At 34.5% G+C, this 23,539-nt stretch overlaps 1 protein-coding gene across 1 annotated transcript in view; it reads right to left on the bottom strand.

Moving 5' to 3' along the window:
- Positions 1 to 23,327, bottom strand: part of LOC101012257 (protein unc-13 homolog C) — a 75,331-nt gene extending 52,004 nt beyond the window's left edge. The window contains exons 1-6 of the mRNA XM_031661615.1: positions 23,292 to 23,327; positions 19,572 to 19,816; positions 14,144 to 14,240; positions 13,342 to 13,485; positions 8,235 to 8,312; positions 3,478 to 3,555 (exon numbers count right to left, since the gene is read on the bottom strand). Coding sequence (XP_031517475.1) covers positions 3,478 to 3,555; positions 8,235 to 8,312; positions 13,342 to 13,485; positions 14,144 to 14,240; positions 19,572 to 19,816; positions 23,292 to 23,327 — 678 coding nt within the window. The remainder of the gene's footprint in view (positions 1 to 3,477; positions 3,556 to 8,234; positions 8,313 to 13,341; positions 13,486 to 14,143; positions 14,241 to 19,571; positions 19,817 to 23,291) is intronic.
- Between the last annotated feature and the right edge of the window lie 212 nt (positions 23,328 to 23,539).

Below are 23,539 nucleotides of genomic sequence, written 5' to 3' on the forward strand. Positions count from 1 at the left end.
TATGTTGGAAAATCACTTTTATAGGAGAAGAAAATTAGTGGTTTGCTTTTCTCTTTTGACTTTTTTCCCCCTAAATAGGGCATTAGAAAGTAAATGTGCTGACATGGCCCATAGGATATTGTGCATGCAACTGTCTAACAAAGATTGCTTAAGTGACTGTTTTAGGAACCATTGTCAAAAACATAATCCCAAGATCATCATGGTGTTAAAGCAATGCTTCCATTTGAACTCCATACAGAGAATGGATTTTTCCACTGAAGAAGGGTTTTAAACACTTTTTATTTCCAGAGGGAAAAGAGGCTGATTCTGTGAAGAAAAAACAGCTGCCTCAACTACACGGTTATCAGGTTAAAGCAGCAGGGAGCTGCAGCAGCACACGGTCATGCCTGTAAGCAGCCAGCACTTTGCAGGTGGTATAATATTAGAGGAAAGCAATGCTGTTGTTAGAAGCCAACTAATAAACACATAGCATTGAAAACTATTTTGAGCAAGTGCACAAGCAATTATTTGCTATTTAATTTATATAGCAAGAAGTACGTATCTCAGCACAGATGGTGCGGGATAAAATAAAAAGAAACTCTTAAAAGAAGAATAAGGTCTAGCCTGGAATATTTCCCTTATTTACAGTGGAACTGGTTACAATACCAGTCAAAGGTTTTACAACCAGTTCCACTGCAAGGAAAAAATGGGAATTTGAATTGGAACACATTGTATAACTTTTAAAGGCCCCTGAACATGTCTGTATCACATGTTGCATATGAAAGGGTGAATTCTGTAATTTTCTCATATCAAAGGGTGAACGCTGTAATTTTCAATCAAATCCTTTTTCATCTTTATAAAAGTCCTAAGTTAAGGAAACCATTTAGATACTGCTATGTTTATACAACAATATTGGAAGAACTCTGCTTATTATTTTGAAATTATGTTGCCTAGAGACCCCAGAGTAATCAGAAACTCTATCATAATTCTGTATCAATTAAGCTTCTGTTTTCTGGGAGGACACATGATGCACTCAGACTTGAATGCAAGTCTTGCTTCCTCCTGACATTTCATCAATCTCTGTGCCAACTCTGACTGGCCCTACCTAAAACTTTGAGCTGAAAATGGAAGAGAATAAGAGAAAAGATCTATGCACAGGAGAAAAAGAAAACAGGAGAAATAGAAAATCACCGAAAAGGGTAGAGAAAGGAAGGAAATAAATGAAAAAAATATTTAGAAAAACAAAGGAGCAGATTACATTGTTAGAATCTAGGCATTCATTTTATTTCACTGATTTAATTACGTTTTCTTCTTAAATTGTGTCTGAGGACTTTATCAAATAGACATTGCAAGAGTTTTAAAGGGAGAAGGCACCAAGTTCAGTATTTGTATTCATCATTTTCTTCAATAAGAGGAGGAGTTATATGGTTTAGTCATATATTTGAAATAAAATATATAGTGTGAAACCTGTATATTTCAAACCAGCAATTCTATCTGAAATAAGGAATTCAGTTTTGACTGGTGAAGAAGCCACTTTATAACATTTTTAATGAGCAAGGGACTTGGCCCATACAGTTTCCTTTAAGTACAGGTCTGATTTGTCTGATTAAATTCAGTTCAGCAATATGTTACTCACATTAGAGTTCAAACACAGAATAGTAATGAAATAGCATAAGTAGCATAAGGAGAAATTTATGGAAATATGACATTTTAAATAGAACTTTATTCTTAAATGATTTGTGGGCTTTAAAATTTACAGAAAGGAGATAATATTTCCCAGATGAAATCAATAATTTCTTCATCATTTTTCTAAATGCTAAGTGGACTTCAAGTCTGAATATAAAACATCAGTAAAATTGAAAAGGAAATCTCATGTTATGTTCCTTAATTGGTTGTGCTCACCTAATTCAGCAGAATAATTTCAAAATAAGATCAATGGCCTCAAACTTTACATAAAGCATTAGCATACTTTAAGGAATGAGGCCTTATTTTATACAAATAAAACTGAGATTGCAACGAAGGCACAGCTCATAAAGGTTCATTTTTTTAAAGTTTTGCATCATCGCACATGTATTCTAGTGTTTCTCCATTGTAGAATGCTAAATAGCAAGTTCATTTTTCAAAATACTGAAAAAGAAATAGACATTGGGGAAGTGTAAAAACATCTCCTTGAGGTTAAAAGCAAAATCACATGGGAAGAAGAAAATCTTAAAAGAAACATTTGTAGCCACATAAATTTAGAAATAAAAGGGATATTTACTTTGAAATGCATCTTAGCATTACGCACATCTCAGAAACTTTCCCACAGGAAGGAACAATGTAAAGGAATCTTAAACAGAAATATCTATCTACATATTCTTGACATAGCTGCCCTTGAGATTGTTTCAAGGGGAATGAGGGCATGGGGAGAAACCCTGCTTCGTGACCCTCCCTCTCAGCACCTTCTCCAGTCCTCAATCCCTGAATGCTTAGGTCAGTTTATGAAAGAGAAGACTGTGGCAGGCAGGAAGATGCAGGTGCATAGCTAGTATTTCACTCTCTGTCTGTTCCAAACAAGCAAATGAGAATAAGTAGAAAATGCAATGATCTTTAGGTATGGAGTGAAGGTTGGAGGAAACAGCCAGGTAAGGGAAAAGATGCTTACTATCACAAACCTCATAAAAGAATCTTTCTCCTTCCTTCTTCTGCTCATGGAATTGCAAGTCAAAGATGTTAGACAAAGACACGACACATTACAGACACAGCACACAACACATTTTTGACAACTTTCTCGATGTGAAAAATAAACTACCGGCTGGGCGCAGCGGGTCACGCCTGTAATCCCAGCACTTTGGGAGGCCGAGGTGGGTGGATCACGAGGTCAGGAGATGGAGACCATCCTGGCTAACATGGTGAAACCCCGTCTCTACTAAAAATACAAAAAAATTAGCCGGGCCTGGTGGTGGGCGCCTGTAGTCCCAGCTACTCAGGAGGCTGAGGCAGGAGAATGGCGTGAACCCAGGAGGCAGAGCTTGCAGTGAGCCGAGACTGTGCCACTGCACTCTAGCCTGGGCGACAGAGCGAGACTCCTCTCAAAAAAAAAAATAAACTAAACTACCAGTACATCAAAAACAAATAGCACCACAAAGCATATTTCAGAACATTGATATCAAACTGACATTGTACAAGACAGTGAAAAACACAATTTATGGAACTTTACAAATCATTAGCATACAAATATATATGCGTGTATATATGACTGCACATACCAGCACACATGCGCACACACATAAGACCAAAGGCTACTATCTTCTGCCTCCCACTCATACTTCTAATGTGTGTACTAAAGTATTCTGTTGTGGATAATAATCAGTTTAGTTGCTAATGACATTTTAGATTATTATCAACTCCTGTTCTTAGTTAGCCATGTTAAAACTTAAGACTCTTTCATAGCAAGAGATACGCTGCTAATAATCTCTAAGTAAGATTTTAGCAAACGTAGGAGAAAAAGATACCCACCTCTTTCCCTCCCATGGATTCAAACATTTTTTCCAGCTGGACCCGCAATTGTTGAATATTGTTCATCAAGATACAGGGCTTTAAATATAGAAAAAAAGAATATTATGAGCAATGATTTTATATAAAATTGTTGAATGAGTTTAACTTAACAGGTGGTTACAAATAGCTATCTTGGCTTCCTAGTATATTTGATGTATATAATAATTCTGCCATTTCGACATTATAGTTTGTAACAGTTAAGAAGGGAAATGGAAAAATATAATGCCACATTGGGGAATGAAATTTAATAACATACTCAGACAATAAACCGTTGGAGCAAAACTTTGCTGCTAAAGTTTCTTTTATCTTTAACATTGTAACATTTCATACTTAGAAAGTAAGCACATTTTTTGCTTTTAGACATTTACTTTTAGAAAAAGGTTAGCTTAAATTCTTCTATTATTTTACTGTTTTAGAAAACAAAATACCATGGGATTCTTTTATATGCAAAAACATATAAAAAATAAACTTAAATATATTTTCTGGCTGCAGATAAAGACCACATGCTAGTATTCAAAGCCTTTTGCCTCTGGCTTTAACCCGTGTTTCTCTTCTCATTTTCCTCTTTGCTTATTTGACTCATATCCATCATTTAGGTTAGAGTGTTCTTTTTTCCTGGATTTTATCTTATCTCTCACTTGGCATTTGTTTTATATTGCTTTACATTTGACTTGGTTTTCACTCTCACCGGCCAACCTTAAATACATTGTACATGCTGCTGTGTCTCTTTCTGCTTTTCTTACTCACAAACTACTGCCCAGTGGTGTACATATAATAAATACAGGCTTAAGAACCCGGGGGGCGGAGCTTGCAGTGAGCCGAGATCGTGCCACTGCACTCCAGCCTGGGAGACACAGTGAGACTCCGTCTCAAAAAAAAAAAAAAAAAAAAGAAAATGTTTCTCTACTTGTTTCCAAGGATCCAGAAATATAACAGTAACAAAGATGTAAAGCTTTGTGACAGGTCTAGATGTGAACTTAGAATAGTTAAAATTAATCCACAATTAGAAAACAATTCATAATTAGTTACAGAATCATTTAATCTTTGCTGTATATTGATTCCTAAGAGCCAGTATATCAGAGGAAAACAGACACAGAAAGATAAACAGACAAAGGAAGGAAAATGGATGTATCTTCCAAGTTGCTGGGAAATAAGCCAATAACCAGAGTCATGCAAAGGACTCACGGGATGTCAGAGAGGTGTTAGCTCTTATCAGTGGAAAGATTTTGTTATTACTTTAGCCACATTAATGACCTTTGAAAAACTTTCTACTTGACTCTTAAAGTGACCACATCATCACTTTGATTTATGCAAACAATTTAAAAATTCCTTTCTGTTTCCTTGATTCCAGTCACTTAAAAACTTTATTTTTTAACACAGATATCTGAGATGTATCCCCCAAAGATTCTGTTTTAATTAGCTGAATCAAAATGTTCCACAAATGATTCTGATCCATAGCCATGATTGAGTACTACTTGATCTGGGCTTAGTCCTTTCCATAGTGAGTAGGGCCACATTTTCAGAGGATTCAGCATCTTGACCCAAGTCTACAAACTAAGCGAATAGCCTATCTTTTCACTAGGAGGTAGGGTCATTGGCACTTATTTTTAATTGCAGAATGGGAAGATTTGGTGTGAATCTGGGCAATCACATCAGGGAGAAATCCAAGGTCAAAGTAAAACAATGACTTATAATGAGAAGCAGTAAGACTACATGGGTGAGGGGTTACTATCACCTGGTTTCCCATAGGTCTAAGTTAGCTTGATAGACTCTTCTTAGATTATTTGATATTAACATTCAAGCTAATCTTTACTGTCACATATAACAGGACCCTAGTACCAGCTTTATAAAGAAAGGCCAGCGCCAACTCTTCTTACTATGATGATTTCTGATTAAAAAGAGCTACTGAGAACCAAATGAACATGGACAGTTTGGCTCACTTGACATGGATCGCTATTGACCCCAAGTTAGACTACAGAGAAAAAAAAGAGATGCAGTTATCCAGAGGGAGACAAAAATAAATACGAGACTCTCCCTTTTCATTAACATTTCCCTGACCTTGAAATATTCAAAGTTCAATTTTACTGAATCAATTCATCAAACTGCTCCTGGGAACAGATTACACAAATTCACCTTAAATTTAATCATGAAAGTTTTTACTTTCAACAACTTCATTGTAAATGAAAAAAAGAACAACTTCATAGTAAATGAAAAAAAGAAACTGACAGCAAAGGAAACATTACCCTAATTCAAGGATATTACTTTTTGAGGAGTTTAGTAAGATAAAACAACCTATGTTAAAGTAATTTGTATCTTCCTATTTTCATATCTTGATTTTTTTCCCTAAAAATATAATAATACCTTTAATTATATCTCAATCTGGAACAAAGTCAGGAAACTGAAACATAGTGAATATGAAAGTTAGTGTCTTTCAGACTAGGAATATTTCTACATGGTCGAAGTATTTCTGAGTTTAAAAAATTTTTTAAATTATTCAAAATAAAAGTAATTCTAATTTAGATTGTGATGTCTTGCTATATTTTGGAATGTGAAATAAAATGAATAAAAATATTTTGACCCATTTCAAATTTAAAATGTTACAACAGAAAACAAATTATTCTGACATGGATATTTTATTTAACTCTGGTCTTTAATTCTAAACCCTGAGAACTCAAATGTTATGGCCATATCTTTTTTGTTTGTTTGTTTTTGAGACAGAGTTTCGCTCTTTTTTGGCCAGGCTGGAGTGCAATGGCACAATCTTGGCTCACTGCAACCTCCATCTCCCGCGTTCAAGCAATTCTCCTGCCTCAGCCTCCCAAGTAGCTTGGATTACAGATGCACTCAACCATGCCTGGTTAATTTTGTATTTTTAGTAGAGACAAGGTTTCACCATGTTGGCCACGCTGGTCTTGAACTCCTGACCTCAGGTGATCTGCCCACCTCGGCCTCCCAAAATGCTGGAATTACGGGTGTGAGCTTCCAAACCTGGCCTATATTATGCTCATATCTTAAATGATGTCTATCTTTAGATGCTTCTAGCTCAATTTGCAGATGAAATTTACATTACCATAGATATACTGAAAGATGTACAAGTTTCAGTGGTCTTGATATTGAAATCTTATATTGAAATAATTATAAATAAGTATCTGTAATAGTAACTATATATGCTCATGGAAATGTACAAAAGCACTTCAATTTGCCTTGAATGAAAACATAAGCCAAGTAACCAAGTGATATTCTTTTATAAAAGCTAAAATGATATTTGGCATTTAAGCAATAGTGTATAAGGCTGGTCAAGATATTAGTAATTATGGAGGAAAAGCACCGAGGGAAGGAAAAGGAAGTTCCTTTGTTGTAATATTTGGAGGGCGTTTGGTTCTTTTTATAAAGATTTAATTTTTAAAAGTATAAAACCTACAGAAAGGGTACATAGAATAATATAATAAACACTGGGTTATGATTTTTATCTCAGTGTTTATTCAATGTAAAATATAGAATGTTAATACATAACGTGGAACTCTGCAGGGGCTTTTAAAAACTAATTTGCCTTTCTGAATGGCAGGAATTAGCCTTAGGAGTTCACGGCCACCTTTCAAAATCTTCAATTTGGCTGTCCTAATATAAACAAGATCCTCTTGTGAAATTATCAGATACTGTTTGCATTTTCAATGTAACACTTTAGACATGTATTATCTTTTAATCAGAAATAACATACTTTCAATAAATAAATATCTTGCCTTTTGAGAATAATCAAGAGCAATTAGAAATCATTGTTTGAGTTGTCAAAAAGTTCTAATAAAATTGCTGGGCAGCATATTAATTTAAGGAAAAGAAGCATCTTATAGAATTCTTAAGAACCATTAGGACTGACTTATCTTAATGAGCTGTCAGCAAGAGGTCAATGAGGTTTCAGGGAGAAAACTAGTAGCTTTCTTTAGAATAATTTAGATTCACCTGATAGCGAAACTGATTTTTTGAGGGGGAAAAACTGGTTTTTCTTTTTCTTTTTTTTTTTTTTTAAAAAAAAACCCTATACTCATTTTTTAAACACTTTTTTTTTCAGAGCTACTGTTTTTCAAAATGTTTACAATGCTGCCATTGTATTTCTCCTAATATTACGGATTGATAAGAAAGCTTTCACCTTCCATCATAAAATAAATCTGACTATATGTCAAATACCTTTATCTTGCTTTTCTTTATGCCTTTTATTAAGTTTCAATACTAGTTTGAATTTTATAAACATTTTCTCAATCATCTAAAAAAGCTATTTTAATGATTCAGAATAGAAATCAGCATTGTTGCATATATTAACCTTTGCAATTTATTTGAAAACTGAAAGACTAAATTACACTTATTTTAGTATTAGTGCCAACATGAAACTAGTTGGTGCCAATACTCATCTAATTTTTAAGTCTCTTGTTTTTCCCAGCTTCAGTATTTTATGAGTACGTGAATTTTCAATTATTTATTCTAGTCTTGTTCCTTATTACATGGAAAACCACAAGTTGGCTGGCACTGAGACACTCTCAACCTTCCTGTAAATCCTGTATTAAAACCGGTTCAAGAACCCTGGAGAAGTTGTCAACTTCTTAAGATCCTTATTTCTTATTATCCTCTATGAAAACTGAAAGCCAACAATTTCTCTTGCTTACTCATACTTTGAAGAAGTAAATCTCAGCTGAGAGATACTTGAGAGTAGAGACATTTTTACTTACCACATTTTCCTTATCACAATAGGAACTGAAATCACTTGATACAATCGCAGCATACTGGAGCAGCACTTTGTTGATAGTCTGAGAAAGAAAACATTGTGAACTTGACCCAGGTAAGTATGTAGTTTACAAATACACTGTAAAGTTTAATCCTAAGTGACCTTCTTGCTGCCTTTTTCATCTTAGTTCTACATTTTTTTCTCTCTCTAATAACTGTTTCTGAGCCTAAGAATGCCCTCTGCGTTCATTAATTATGCAAAACAGAGGAAAATAAACTACGTTAATTAAATTTTATTTCAATTACTTAAAGATGCATGAATGAGTTTGCACTCTACTGCTTTTTTATACACAGATTAAATTATAAGCCGAATGTAGATATGATTTTCTTAGAAGAGGTAAGGCAAATAGCAGTAGAAATGTCATCTCTTTTGATAGCAAAGTAAAGACTAAAAAGCTTTCATTTTCTTATTTGTACAACATATATCTGAATTTTCTTAGTGGCTCAAAATCAACTGAGGGAGACACTCCAAAGAGTTAAGCTGAAGAAGAATGTTTAATTTATAAACCTGAATTTGCTAAATTGATTATAAGCTTGCTTACACACTTTTAAAATCACAATGAAATCCTGAAATAAGAGATAACACACAGACAGAAAATCAATAGTGTGTTGAAGTACACAGTAACGTGATAATATGCATCAACTCAAATACAAAGTTGACCTTGAAAAATATAAAATGTTATCAAGCAGCAGACCAATAAATCCTGATAAACAGATGGTTGATCAGACTGAATTATCTTCCAAATGTGTCTCTTCAAATTTTACTTTAGACATAACGTTGAATTACTTTGGACTTACCTATGAAATACTTATTCGTTTGTACATATGAACACTACTCTCAGTCTACAGCTTCTTGATGGCATCATAAACTTGAAGAATCATTATATTGTATTGCATACACAACAACATATAAACACAAACCATAAACCTGACTTTAGGCAATCGTTGTAACTCAGACATTGTAACTTACTTAAGGTAAAGTTTGGGCTATGTGAAAATCCTCTACAACTTAGTGCCATGTGAGATTTTTAAATTCTTATGATTTTGCTTCCTCTACATCCTACAGCTGCCGGGTGACTTGCTGAACAGCCTGGGTTTTGTTTTTTGTTTTTTATTGTTTTCTAAAGAAGAAAGAGGAAGCTGGATATTCTTTACAATCATTCTTGAAGTATGCCCTACGGCCTACAGCTTGAGTATACTTCATAGAAAAACCCTAGTCTCTTGAATTTATGCTTAGAGACAAGGGATCCTGGGATGTCACATGTACTAGCCTACAAACACCAATCGTTAGCAAGCCAGGATGGGCTGCAGGTAAGAAAAAGTGCACAGTCATATAGAATATATCCAGCCTAGGTGACAGAGCGAGACTGTCTCAAAAAAAAAAAGAATATAGCTTAAAGCTATGTGCCTGTAAGAGTTGCAAGTACACTGCTATAATAACTCCCATCTTTACTAATGTACGATGTCACTTGAACGAGAGCGTGCAATGTACATTTTGTGGGCAACTTCAATTTCATTCTAATTTATTCAGCTAAGTAAACCACTACCACACAATAGCTCTTTAATACTAATAAGCTGTTGCTTATGACATGCTTAACTCATTGGTTCTCAGAATGTAGTTCTGGAATCAGTAGCATTATAAGCATCACCTGGCAACTTGTTGGACATGCAGATTATCTGGTCCTATCCCAAATTACTGAGTCAGAAATGCTAGAGGTGGTCCCCATCTGTCTGGGTTTTAACAAGTCTAAGGTAATTCCAATGCATACAAAGTTTGAGAAGCACTATCTTAACGAATGCATGACAGGGTGGAGGTAAGTCTTCAGAGAGGAGCTGTGATGGAAGGGGCACCTGGCAAGGCCTGGAACACAGGACTTCTGGGTGTGTGAGCTTCGGTCATGATTTTATCTTTGGGGAACTACTGGTCTTCAGAAGAGAGTACAGTGCAGAGGGAGGGAACAAACAGCCTAGCAGGGGCTGCTGCATCTTGTTCTAAAGAAACAGTCATGAGGAGTAGAGGGTTCTTTTATGGATACCTATAAAGAGCTGCTATTCAAAAAGTTCCAGATTAAATAACATGAAATTCTAATGGGAGTGTGGCAGTACAGAGAGTGATTCTGCTGCATTTAAAGGATCAGACAGGGTGACTAAAATATCTTTCAGCTATGATCAGTTCTGATTTGACACACAGCTACTGGTGGAGTATTGAGTAGGATGGCCATCAATTTACTCAGACAAAGGCATTGTGTTTTTCTGAGCTAATGCCACCCTATTAGGAGTGGGCTAAATATCCTGCCAACACTTCCAGTTATTCCATCTAGTGCATTGCTGTTATGATCAGTAAGATAAGAAGTGTGGTTCAAAACCCATCTTTTCATTCACATTTTATGCATGGAACAATGCAGTATTAGAACAACACAAGGAAGACAAGAAAACTGGCTATTGGTTCAGCAACATTAGAAATGTGACTTCACTGATTTATGTAATGCATTTTAACACATCCAACGTAAGATGGGGTCTCCCATTTCTGCCACCATAAATGCCTGGGTTTGACCTTAAGGGTAAAAAACAAATAGTGAGATTCTATTCTCCAAATTTCTAACTTAGTTCTGATCACACCAGAATGAGAAGGGAGTATAGTTTAGTGGTTGAAAGGATTCTATCCATATCATTTCAATTATTTAAACATTTTTAGTGTTTCATCATGGATGGAAATGAGGGAAAATAATAGCACCCATTTAATTAGATGGTTGTGAAGAATATGAAAATATATAAAGTGATTAGCATATAATAATGCTCAATGAATTATCATTATTATTTTTAAAAATTATAATTATGTTCCCAGAGAACAAGGAATAGAAATATGTGTGCGTCATTTACCACAGTATCTCACACCTGGCAAACAGCCAGACTCATACCCAGGACTTAATATTTGTTTGTTTGTTTTTAAGCAATATTAAAAATAACATTACTTCATATCTATTTTTAAAATTAAATTACCCATACTTGTCAAGAGCAGTAGTATAGTCATAGGAATATTGACTACTCATGTACCCATTTTATCACTCATCATAGCTTCTGAATGTTCTTGACATGAAATTTGAAGCATTTTGTTTGGTACCTTTTTCAGTCTTATATCCTGTTTAGTAAGAATAAATTGTCCCTTTAAATCCCATTTTAAAATGCAAAATTTTTAAAATCTCTACAGATACAATTAATATGTCTTATCTCCAGGAGACTGTTTAAATCAATATAAATCCCATAAAGGTAATGAGATTTTAGAATATTTTGATATAAGGATTCCAATACTTAGAAGGGTAGAGTTTTCAAGACGAATTAGTCAGTCACATCTGGAAATAAAAACAAATTCCAATAGTTTGCAGTTCTTGTGAAATGGCTAATTACAGTAAACACAAACCATTTTTTATCTGTTTTGTTATATAAAATACAAGTTATAGATAGAAAGGCAGATAATGAGTTTGGGACCAGCCTGGCCAACATGGAGAAACCCCTTCTCCACCAAAAATGGAAAAACTTAGCCGGGTATGGTGGCGAACACCTATAATCCCAGCTACTCTTGGGAGGCTGAGGCAGGAGAATCACTTGAACCTGGGAGGTGAAGGTTGCAGTGAGCCGAGATTGTGCCACTGTACTCCAGTGACAGAGCGAGACTCTATCTCAAAAAAAAAAAAAAAAAAAAAAGGAAAAAAAGAAAAAAGAAAGGCTGACAATGATAAAATGGATTTGACTGATTTTACTTATTTTTATGTTTAATTGATTTTGCTTTTTATTTATTATTCTGTATAGTAAGTCACTGCAAGAGTTAAAGAAAAATGCTTGCAAGAGATTTTCAAATCATTCTAATAAAAGAGAATTTCTTTTTCAATGCAAATTACTAATTTCTTCTTTTCCAGAAAATGCTTCTCATCGTTATTATTTCCTGTTGACAATTGGATATTATTGAATTTCCATGGATTAAAAATGTTTTACTTAATTGATTTTTTTTATTGCACCAATAAAAGCACACATCTCCTCAGTAATACATGGAACTGATTCTTTTCTTCTTGCCTCAGAGAATGTGTTTTCCTGAGTGTGATTCTAAGACCTTCCTTGTGACCTCCCACCTTTTTACACTTCCATTCAGTACATTTGGTTATACCCCAGCAGGCTTATTGTGGGTAAGTTCAGTATTACAGCTGAAGAAAGGTCAGAGCTACCAAGGGGTGGCTGGAGCTCCGGGTCTAGAAATCTCAATTCAGCATTCCTTCTACCCTGTTACCGTGCACTCGTGTCTCCCAACTTACATAACCTACCTGCCTGACTACTCTGAGGGTGAATTCTAGTTACTTTTCTAATATCAGGTACAATTATAATATGTTACTAAATATATTAACCTAAATATATTTACCCTGGGATTTTTAAATTCTCATATGATCCTGCTTCCCCTAAATCCTACAGAATTCCAAGAATAGTACGTGACATACTTTTTCAAACACTATTCCTAATGACCCAGTTTCATTCTTTTCTTGGCATTCACCCAAACACAGCTGCTCATCAAGAAAACACTTAGAGAATTTTTAGAATTACTCTCCTATAGATTTCACTATATTGGGAAATTAGTATCATCCAAGAGGACTAAGAGTGTCATCTCTAAGAATGGTTTAAATAAATGATTTTTGGCTGTTATTTAATATTTTAAAAGTAGGAGGTTAGTTAATTAATGAATATGCAATTGCCAAGGCTTACTTTCAGCTAGAAAACACCACATTTGAAATGTGAGTAATTTGGAAATCTATGGTAATTTCTTCGATTATAAGTAGCTAAGTCATCGATGTGAACAATAAATGGGTTTTTAAGATGATAAATCCATATTAAAGAAATAGGAAGTGCAGGAAATCAGATGGGAATCTTGGAAATAACTGAACTTACTAGTAGAGAATTACAAATAAATTGGGGTATGGGTGTCAGAGAAGACTAACACCACAAAACAATAGCATTTTTTCAGATCGCCACAGACCCAGAAAAAAAGAAGACTCATTTTATTTAACCTACCTTTGCAAATCTTCTCATTAAGTGAGATAACGCTTCAGGATTAGGGCATTCCAGTTTCTTAATAATCTCAAAGCTCTGATTCAGCTGAGCAAACACATCAACCACGGAGCAAGAAAAGAGGGCATGCTCAGATGTCTGCTGGAACTGTGAGGAGAGGAGGTGAAGCCATCCCAAATAGTGCATTAGAGGGGGAATGGGAAATTCTTCATTATTTCCCATCAACAACTGAATCTCCCGCATCATATATCTACATTTCCCAGTAATAAAATGCCTACGCACTTTAAAATCATTAATTTCCTTTGCCAGAAAGTGTGGTGGAACTAATATCACGGGGCAAGCTGCTGCTAATTGGTTTTTCCACTGCAGAATTGAGGTACTGGTTCTTTTGTATTTCATTTTCCCCACAGGCAATAGATTAGCTTAGCAAGTCGATTGTGGCTCAAGATTTTGGGAGCTGCTGCAGAGGAACTGGGAGGATGTCTGCTCCTAATCTAGAAATCCTGGAAAAGTTCCAGGACAACAAAGATGTTTTGTACAAGCTTAGGGAACCTGTAGATTCAGATTAATGTAAGAATTAAAGAAAAACTTGGGAAAAATGGGTGACTGATTTTTTTTTTAAAAATAAATTTAGGCAAGTTTCTAGGGTTCTGACCAGACCATTGAAATTGTGTTTTGCATTAATTTTGGTCATTGGGGAATGGAAACAATTAATAACGATGAATCTAATAATTCCCATTAGGTTAAAAGTAAGCAATGTGACTGAAGCATGGCAATGAACATTCTGAAGGTAATTTAAACTCACTCCATCTTTTTTGTCTCTTCCCAATGCTCCATGAAGGAATTCCATCGACACATCTTCGTTTTCATCTAGCCACTGCATGACAAAAGGTTCAAACCACCTGTAACAAATTAATAATGTTACCTACCACAAAGGACATCATTTGCATATAATTAACAGGAATGCTGCTCTTTTTGTATATGAGAGTAATTCAGAATCAACAATCTCCTTTCATTCTCTCTTGCAGTAAAGGTCTTAGAGACATTTACCTGTTCTCCATCAAATCAATCTCCTCCTCTTTACCTCCAACTTCTACCCAGTCTTGGTTCTTCCCATGCTGTCTCAAATATGCTTCGTTTCCAATAGCTACTCTGTAATTCCCTTCAAAAGTCAAACTCTTGTAAAATGTAGACCTTGTGTGCTCTCTTCCCTATCAACCCATTTATTAATTTTTTAATTCTTTGCCATTGAGCTTCTACCCATTCACATTAATCTGTAACTGATCCTGGGTGCTTACCTCAGACTTCTTAGTTACCATCTATAATCTACGGACAATTATTTTTGGAAATTGTTTAAGATATTTTTTCTCCATTCTGAGCATAAATTCTTTTTTCTGTATGTATGCCCAGTTGATCTAGCACCATTTATTTAGAGCACCATTTATTCCCCCACTGCATTGGATTTGCATCTTTGATGTAAATCAGGTAATGCCATACACGTGAATTGGCCTCTGGACTATTTTGTTCCCTTGGTTCATTTGTTATGCACTGATATGGTTTGGATCTGTGTCCCCACTAAATCTCATGTCAAATTGTAGTCCTCAATGTTGAAGGTGGGGCCTGGTAGGAGGTGGTTTGATCATGCAGGTGGAGTTTTTATGAATAGTTTAGAACTATCCCCTTGGTGCTCTTCTTGTGATAGTGTTTGAGTTCTCATGAGATCTGGTTATTTAAAACTGTGCAGCACATCCCGCCTCACTCTCTCTTGCTCCTGCTCTCCCAATGTGAGATGCCCCACTCCCCCTTTGCCTTCTGCCATGATTGACAGCTTTCTGGGAGCTTCCCAGAAGCAGAAGCCACTATGCTTCTTGTACAGCCTGCAGAACTGTGAGCCAATTAAACCTATTTATTTTTATTTTTATTTTTTTACCTAGACTCAGGTATTTCTTTATAGCAGTGTGAGAACGGACTGAGAAATGCATTAACATGACACTCTCTTAAGAACTCGATCTTATTAGATAACCAATAATGTAGTTCTCCAGTTTGTAGATTGCCTTTGTATTTTTAAGCACTTTGCATTTCTACGTGCATTTTAAAAATCTTGTCAATTTGCACAAAAATATCTCTTGAAATGTGCATAGGGTTGCATTGAAACTGTAGGTCCATGTGGGGAATTACTATCTTTATAATAATGCATCTTTTTAGGAATGTTCCATATTTCATTTAGTTCATCTTAAATTTCTCTCATAATATTTTATAGTTGCTTGAAAAGATGGCTTGTGTGCCATTCATCACATTTATTTCTGGTGATTTTAATGTTATTTAAATGGTATAATTTATATATAATTTTCCAATTGTGGCTATAATACAGAACTTTAGTAAAGTTTTAAATAGACCACACTTTTAAAATTCTACTTCAAAAACGTTTTGAATTTTCATCTACTTCCTGTTTTAGCTGCATTCTACAAAATTGGATGTGCCATATTTTATTAGCACTTAATTCAAAATATTTTGTATTTTTTTTACCATGATTTCTTTCTTTACTCATGAGTATTTAGAATATTCTGCTGATTTTCTGTATTTAGTTATCTAATTATCTTCTTGGAGTTGATTTTTATCTTAATTCTACAGTGTCAAGAATATATAATACATGATTTCCCCCCTTAACATGTATTAGTTTTGTTTTATGGCTCAGGAGACAGTCTATTTTGGTAAATGTACCGTGTGTACCTAATAACAATATGTATTTTATCATTTTTGTTTATACATTTTATATGGATTTTTTGTGTGTAAGCATTGTCAATGAAAAATTATGGAAACTCTGGCTGATCAGATATATATATAGAAATATAGATACCTATATAGATAGATATTGCTAAATGTTTTATTCATATTTCTCAAACTTCTTTGTTCTTACTGTTTTTTTGGGGGGTCTGAGTTTTCAATTCATTGCTGAAGAAGCATAATCTCCAGATCGTCATTTAGTACTGTTGTCTGGTAGCCTTTAATTTTTTGATGAATATTATATATTGCCCAAGAAAAATTGTGGACCTTTGATCTAGACAGTGTTGGGTTTTAGACTGATCTCTTTCCACTTTGCCGTTATTTCTAGGGCAGAGACCTTCAAAGATCTCATCTGAAAGCCTGGAGTTTTTTATAATGTTCCTTCATTCTTATTTTTTGTACACAAGTATGATTCCATTTATATAAAGCATAAAAATCTATAAAACTAACCTATGCTATTAGGCATCAGATGGTGGTTACTGCTATAACAGGAGAGGCTGTTACTGTAAGTAGGCACAAAGGGGACCAGCCTTGACCTCTAACATTTGTCCCTTCCGCACTATGAGACTGCTAACGTATCTACTTAGTTCCAAATCTCTTAGTGCCCACTTTCTACTTGATTTTTTTTCTGCCCCAATCTCAACACATAGGCAAATTAGGCATCAGAAAATGCCTTCAGTGGGAACTGCCTGTGGAATGTTGTGCTCATATCTCTGTGGTTTGCTTTTCTCTGGGATCTTGGTCTCACAAACCCAAGCAGCCTTCATAGCACCATCACCCATATTGTTTCTCCAGTCCAGGAAGACAGCTGTAAACTCTGAGCTACTGTTGGCCATTTGCTCTGCAAGCACTGTATTGCAAACTGGCAGATGTATGGGGGTGAAGAACATGGGAGAGAAGATGCAACAAAATACAGGACTCATCTTAGTGCATTTCTCTTTTCTCAGAGATCTTAGATTCTCAAGTTGCCTTTGTTGTCTTTGTTGTCTTTCTGATGCTGTTTGATTTTTTTTTACCTTTTTTTTTTTTGGCCATCAGGGAACATATTAATCTGATTTTAGTTTAGTGTAGAGTGTCTAGACAGAGCCAGAAGCAGAAGTGTCTGGAAAATAGCTCCTCTGTTTTACTTTCCTATTCCTTATCAATGATACTACCAACAACTTAGGCATACAGACCTCATGCTTAACTCTTTCCTCTTTCTTGGTTTTTTTTTTTTTTTTTTTTTTTTAATTTTTTTTTCATTTCAATAGGTTTTGAGGGGAACACGTGGTGTTTGGTTACATGAATAAGTTCTTTAGTGGTTATTTCTGAGATTTTGATGCACCCATCATCTCAGCAGTGTTTGCTATACCCAATGTGTAGTCTTTTATCCCTCAGCCCCCTCCTGCCCTTTCCCCTAAGTCCTCAAAGTCCATTGTATTATTATTATGCTTTTGCTTCCTCATAGCTCAGCTCCCACTTACAAGTGAAAACATATAATGTTTGGTTTTCCATTCCTGAGTTACTTCACTTAAAATAATGGTCTCCAATTCCATTCAGGTTGCTGTAAATGTCATTATTTCATTCCTTTTTATGGCTGAGTAGTATTCCATGGTGTGTATATATATACACACACACAGACACCACAATTTCTTTATCCACTTGTTGATTGATGGGCATTTGGGCTGGTTCTATATTTTTGAAATTGTGAATTGTGCTGTTATAAACATGCACGTGCAGAGATCTTTTTTGGTATATGACTTCTTTTCCTCTGGGTAGATACCCAGAAGTGGGATTGATGGACTAAATGGTAGATCTACCTTTAGCTCTTTAAGGAATCTTCACCTTTCCTCTTTTTTTTAACCCCATATTTTTTTAATTGACAAATTCTGTAAATTCTGTCTTCAAAATTTCTCTTCCATGTCTTTACCCTTTGCATACGTACTGCAATCACTCTACATTATCAGTTTATTTAACGTGAAGACTATAATTTTTACTGTATTTAAGTATGTTTTATTTGACAAAATAAGTTGTATGTATTTACTGAGTATAACATGTTGTTTTGAAATACATATACATTGTGGAATGGCTAAATTGAAATAATGAACAAACGCATTTCTTCACATATCATTTTTATGGTGAGAACATGTAAAATATGTTCTCTTAGCAACTTTTCAGAATACGATACACTAATTATAGTCACCATGTTGTATAATAGATCTCTTGAACTCATTCCTCCTACTTAACTAAAATGTTGTATCTTTTGACCAAAATCTCCCCAACACCCTATACCCAATAGTATAGCATTTTTAAGTTATCCCACTGTCCCACTACTTCTTATATACTTTGTATGAGAAAAGTTGTATTAAAGGGCTGTTCTAATTTCATCTCTAAATCACTTATTACCTTCTAAATCTCTTCCCTGCCCCCCATTCTTTGTCTCTTCCATCTCCCACAATGCCTGATGAATGTGGTACAAGCTTCACAATATTTATTTATAACAATCTGGCTTAAAACTACTTTTCCTACATTATTTTTTAAAACATTACTTTGTACTAATTTTATAAAAATACAAATATGCCTCACTTCCTATGGACGATAGCTCATATATTCTTACCTCCATAATTATGCTCATAACTTTCATTTTCATCTTAATGCTTTTTCTCCCTTTCCTTTCTGTAACCTGGTAAATTTTATAAAGTCTACATCAAATGCTATCCCATCCATGAATATTGTGTGGAGTTCCCCAAACAGAGGTAATTTCTCTCTTCTGTGAAACCCTATTGCACTTTGCTTATGCTCACACATTTCATTCTGCCTTGCTTTATCATGATCTTTGAGCTTATCAGAATCTCCTAGAGTATAAGTTCCTTTCAGGGTGGGGTCTTTAGCTTCTTTTCTATTGCTCTACAGCACTTGGCAAGTGCCTGGCATAGGGAAGACCTCTTCAATAGAATAAAATAGAATTCTAATACATACCAAATGCAGAATATTACATGAGTCCTTCTGTGATTATAAATGTGTTTGAAAGAGGCATATTTATGAAAAAGTTCCCTGTTAAACCACTATTTCTATTTTAGAAATACGAATTCCTAAGACAGTTACAAGTTTGAATAAAAAGGAAAATGTGAATATATCGGTCAATATACAAGCACCATACTTTCCCCTAAAAAAATCTGTGTTCTGGTACTTTTACAGAAAATCATTCATTTTATCACGAGCCACGTCTTATTATGTATTTTTTGTCTTTGAGTCGACTATCCAGGTAGGGCATATTTGAAATATGCAACACAATTTAATTAAATATGGTTCCCAAAGACATGCAAATCCTGTAATGTCAACTTCGTAACAGAAATTTCTTCATTCCAATGAAGATTATGTGAAGAGATTTTAGTGCTGCACAATTCAGGTGTAATTTTACAGGACTGTGAATTAGATCTGAAGGTGTGTGTGTGAAAATCACTACTTACAAGGAGTATTCAGGAACAGCATCCTTGAAGGCGGGAAGTTCACGCACATATTCATTATAAAACCATTTAACTTTGAAATGCAAGTTCATATAATCGGTGCTCTTGCATAACCGCTGATTTTCATGTTCTATAACAGATAAAATCAAATATTTAATAAAGCTTGGTTTGCCAACAATGCTGCTATGTTCCAATCTATTTCTAAAAGGAAGAAAATAGTATATTAGATGTAAAGGTATAATGAATTGCTAAAAGCAGACCTAAAATTTTACAAAATAAAGAAATAATTATAAGTCCCACATAGAATAGGTCAAGCAGTAATGCGAAATAACTTCAATGTTCTAATCCATCTTACTAAAAAATGTGAAAAGTCTGATGTAGTTACAGAGTAATAACATACTAAAATTTCTCTATTTATCTGCAAATGTTCATATTTTCACTGCTTTTAGCTTGATGCAAAGTGACAGAGAGAATTAAAATTCTAAGCATGCATAAAACATGAGTCAGGAGCTATAATCATTGATTAATTAGTAATAGAGATATGAGGTGAGTAGATCACATTTCTGGCCTAGTTATTTACCCCCTAAAGCATTAAAATAGTTGAAAAGGAGAGAAAATAGCTCTAACTTATGAGGCATATGATTTCTTCTTCATTCTGTAGGTTTACTTAAAATTATCTTACACCCTTTGGCTTTTCTGATACATTTTTAGCAGGATTTCCTATTATGTGGCATTTTTTTCTCTCTTGCTCAAAAAATATAGCTTAACACAGTTGTTAAGCTATTGTGACCTGGACATACAGTGCTGGGGAATACAGACAAATAATGTTACTGAGCATGTTTATGCTATTTTTCCCTCCTTAATAATATTTGGCCAATTTTCGCTACAACTATAAACACAATGAAACCCAAAATATACCTAGCTATATCCAGGTTGAATGTGCCCTCTGAGAAATTGTGCTTGAGGTCTGTGAGTCTCCTAAGGACTTTGATTTATAGCAGAAACATCCTACACTTTACATTCTAAGCTAAATTCTTAAAACACTATCTGAAGCAATTAGATTGTTATAAACAAATTAAAGGCATCCCTGCTTTTCAAAACCTGATATGAGGGACTGAAATCCCAATAGTGAACGTAAGAGAGAATTCAACCCCAGGTCAACATTTTCAAATTATCTGAACAAGGATTAATTCAAGACAAGTTGTAGAGCAGAGATAGAGAGAGAGAGAGAGAGAAGGAGAGAGGGAGACAGGTAGGGAGGGAGGGAGGGGAACATAAAGACATGTACTCACATAGAAACAAGAGTAATAAACTAATACTTCTAGGCCAAACTCCCAAACAAAATCTTAGTCAAGATGATATTTTGCTTTAGCTCCCTCCAAATTCATTTCACTCTTTTCACCATTCAGTATAAGCTCTCCCCTAACCTCTCTCTTCAGATGTCTAGTATCCCTGTGCTCTTTAAGAGAAAACATTTACTTGATAAACTCAGGTACAAATTTAACACAACACTGCCCTGAAACCCAGACCAATGGAGACATTTTCTTTGGGACTGATGAATTTAGAAGGTTCAACTTATCATAAATACAGACTCATCATTAAATAGCTCTTGGGCTCCTCTATCACTTGGGATCTTACACTTGGCGCTGGCACAGAACAAGCCAGAATACTAAGCATTTCCTCTTGTGAGTAACACCACCTGCTCTTATGATTAATGTCCTCTAAGACCCAGAGAAACATTTTGGACCATTTTGCCTCCTGTGTCCTAGAAACAAAAGGTGACAGTGTCCAAATGCTACCAAGGTTTGCAGGTTGTACCACTGCTGACAACAGGAAGATACTGCTTTAGAGTGTGGGGAGAAATTTGTGCTCTGGAAGCACTTAGGTAAGAGAAGGGGCAAACTAATTAATTTGCCAAATTCTTCCTTTGGATAGCAGAAATGCAGTAGATTATTGCATAGTCAAGCATCATTAACAAGCACCCATTGCTTACTTTCCTTTGGTTCCACTGTATGCATCTGAAGATAATCATAAATCTCTGCAGTACCATTAATTTAAAAAAGTGCACATAATGGTTGAGAACTATGTTAAATATTAAATAATTCATATGATGTTTAAATTTGTGTATGTAAATTTCTATATTAATATACATGAAGCCTGATACTTCTTTGCCAACTAGATGGCCATTTAATGTTAAAATTGTCAATAGTTTTATTTTATTTTTAAAATCTAGATACATGAGGCTTAACTAAATTTTAACTGTATTCAAATGATTTACCATAGAAGTTTATATCTAATATTTATAATTTGTATTTTGTTTTCATTTAAATAAATATTTTGAGTACTTTAGAAAAAACTTTCTGAAAACTATAAACTGTATCTGAGAACACAGATAGAAATCATTTTGTTTTAATTTTTGTATTTGAAAGTTTAAATTGAACCTTTGTATAAATTGTAGACTTAAACGTATATTTTGAATACAGCAACCTTTTATTTTTTAATCCTTTAAATATTAACAAGGTATGTAAACTATGATTTGGTAGAAAAAGAAAATACATAGGTAGAATTTAGAAAAAGTAAAGGCTGAAAAGAAAAAAGAGAGAAAACATTTCAAAGTGAAGGTGTGCTTTAATTTTAAAAAGAGAAAATAGTGAAAACAAGCAGATATCATGTGACTTAGGAAAGGTATTGTTTGGCACCACATTAAGCCAAATGTAAAATATCTGAAAATTTTTATTATAAGAACAAATTAGTGATTTTGCTAAAATAAAGGTGAGAAAGTATATTTTCTGAAAAAAATATACTGATTTATGCATACATTTACGTAAAAACAAAAATATTACCAATCTAAGCATAACACTCAAATATGCATATTGATAATTACATTTTAACTTTTGCATTTTTCCAGCTTTTAGCATCTTAAAATATAACTGCTATTACATACAATTTTTATCATGTTGATATGAAGGGTTTTCTTTTAGGTAGGAAGTTAGGATATGTTTTATTTAACAGTTTATTAGTTAGATTTATAAAATATAACTATTTAGGTCTATGGTATGTGGACCTTCATCGATGCTCTTGTGTCTGCAAATGTTAGGAAGGAGCCTGAATTAATGTGTCATTTTTTCCAAGAGTATTTGCACATGAACAGATGCTAAAGAAAAAGGCAACTCAGTTTCATTAACTACCAAAAAATGTTTATTGGGTGTGTATCTTGCCCTAGGTTGCATGTGAGGCATTGGAAATACAAATATGGACACATTGATCTGAAGTGGATGGAGCGTAGGGAGGAAAGGGTGATATGTTAACTTTCAATTCAATACAATATGGCAAGTACCATGATTTTCGAGAGGTACAGGATGTTGTGGTCTCTTGGAGGAGATGAATTTAGCTCTCTGCTTTGTGCTTTAAGTGAACAAGTTAATAATGAAATGATCTGCTGATAGTGGTATTTAGTGGGAGAGAGGAATTTATGTCAAAAGAAACATTACATAAAACAAGACATTTTTCCTTATTTAAATGGGATACTATTTAAGATATGTGCATATCTGTGAAATTATGTAACTATGTTTCCAATGAAAACCCTGAGCTTTTTCCTTTCTCTCTACTCATGTTTTTAAATATTTTGGCGGTAAGTTTGAGTGAATGTTGAATTTATGCCATGCCATTAAAAAAAAAAAAGTTTCCCAATCCCTGTCCCTTGCAATGCAGTAAGCTCTATACTTTGGAAAGCAGGTAAAAGCCAGCAGTAGGCCGCATTCTGGTCAGTTTTTCAGACAAGAACTTCAGGTTATTTGCTTAACCCATCTGTACTTCAATTCTCCACAACTGTAGAAGTTGTTTCTTCCTCCTTATTTGACTGCTCTGCTCAGAACTTACAGATCTCCTCCAATTCATCCTTCTGGACTCTGCAAACTCCCTACATTCCTACAGTCTCTTCATTCCTGTTGTTCCCACAAAAGAAACACTTC

This window comes from Papio anubis, unplaced genomic scaffold (genome assembly GCF_008728515.1).
Source record: "Papio anubis isolate 15944 unplaced genomic scaffold, Panubis1.0 scaffold203, whole genome shotgun sequence".
NCBI lineage: Eukaryota > Metazoa > Chordata > Mammalia > Primates > Cercopithecidae > Papio > Papio anubis.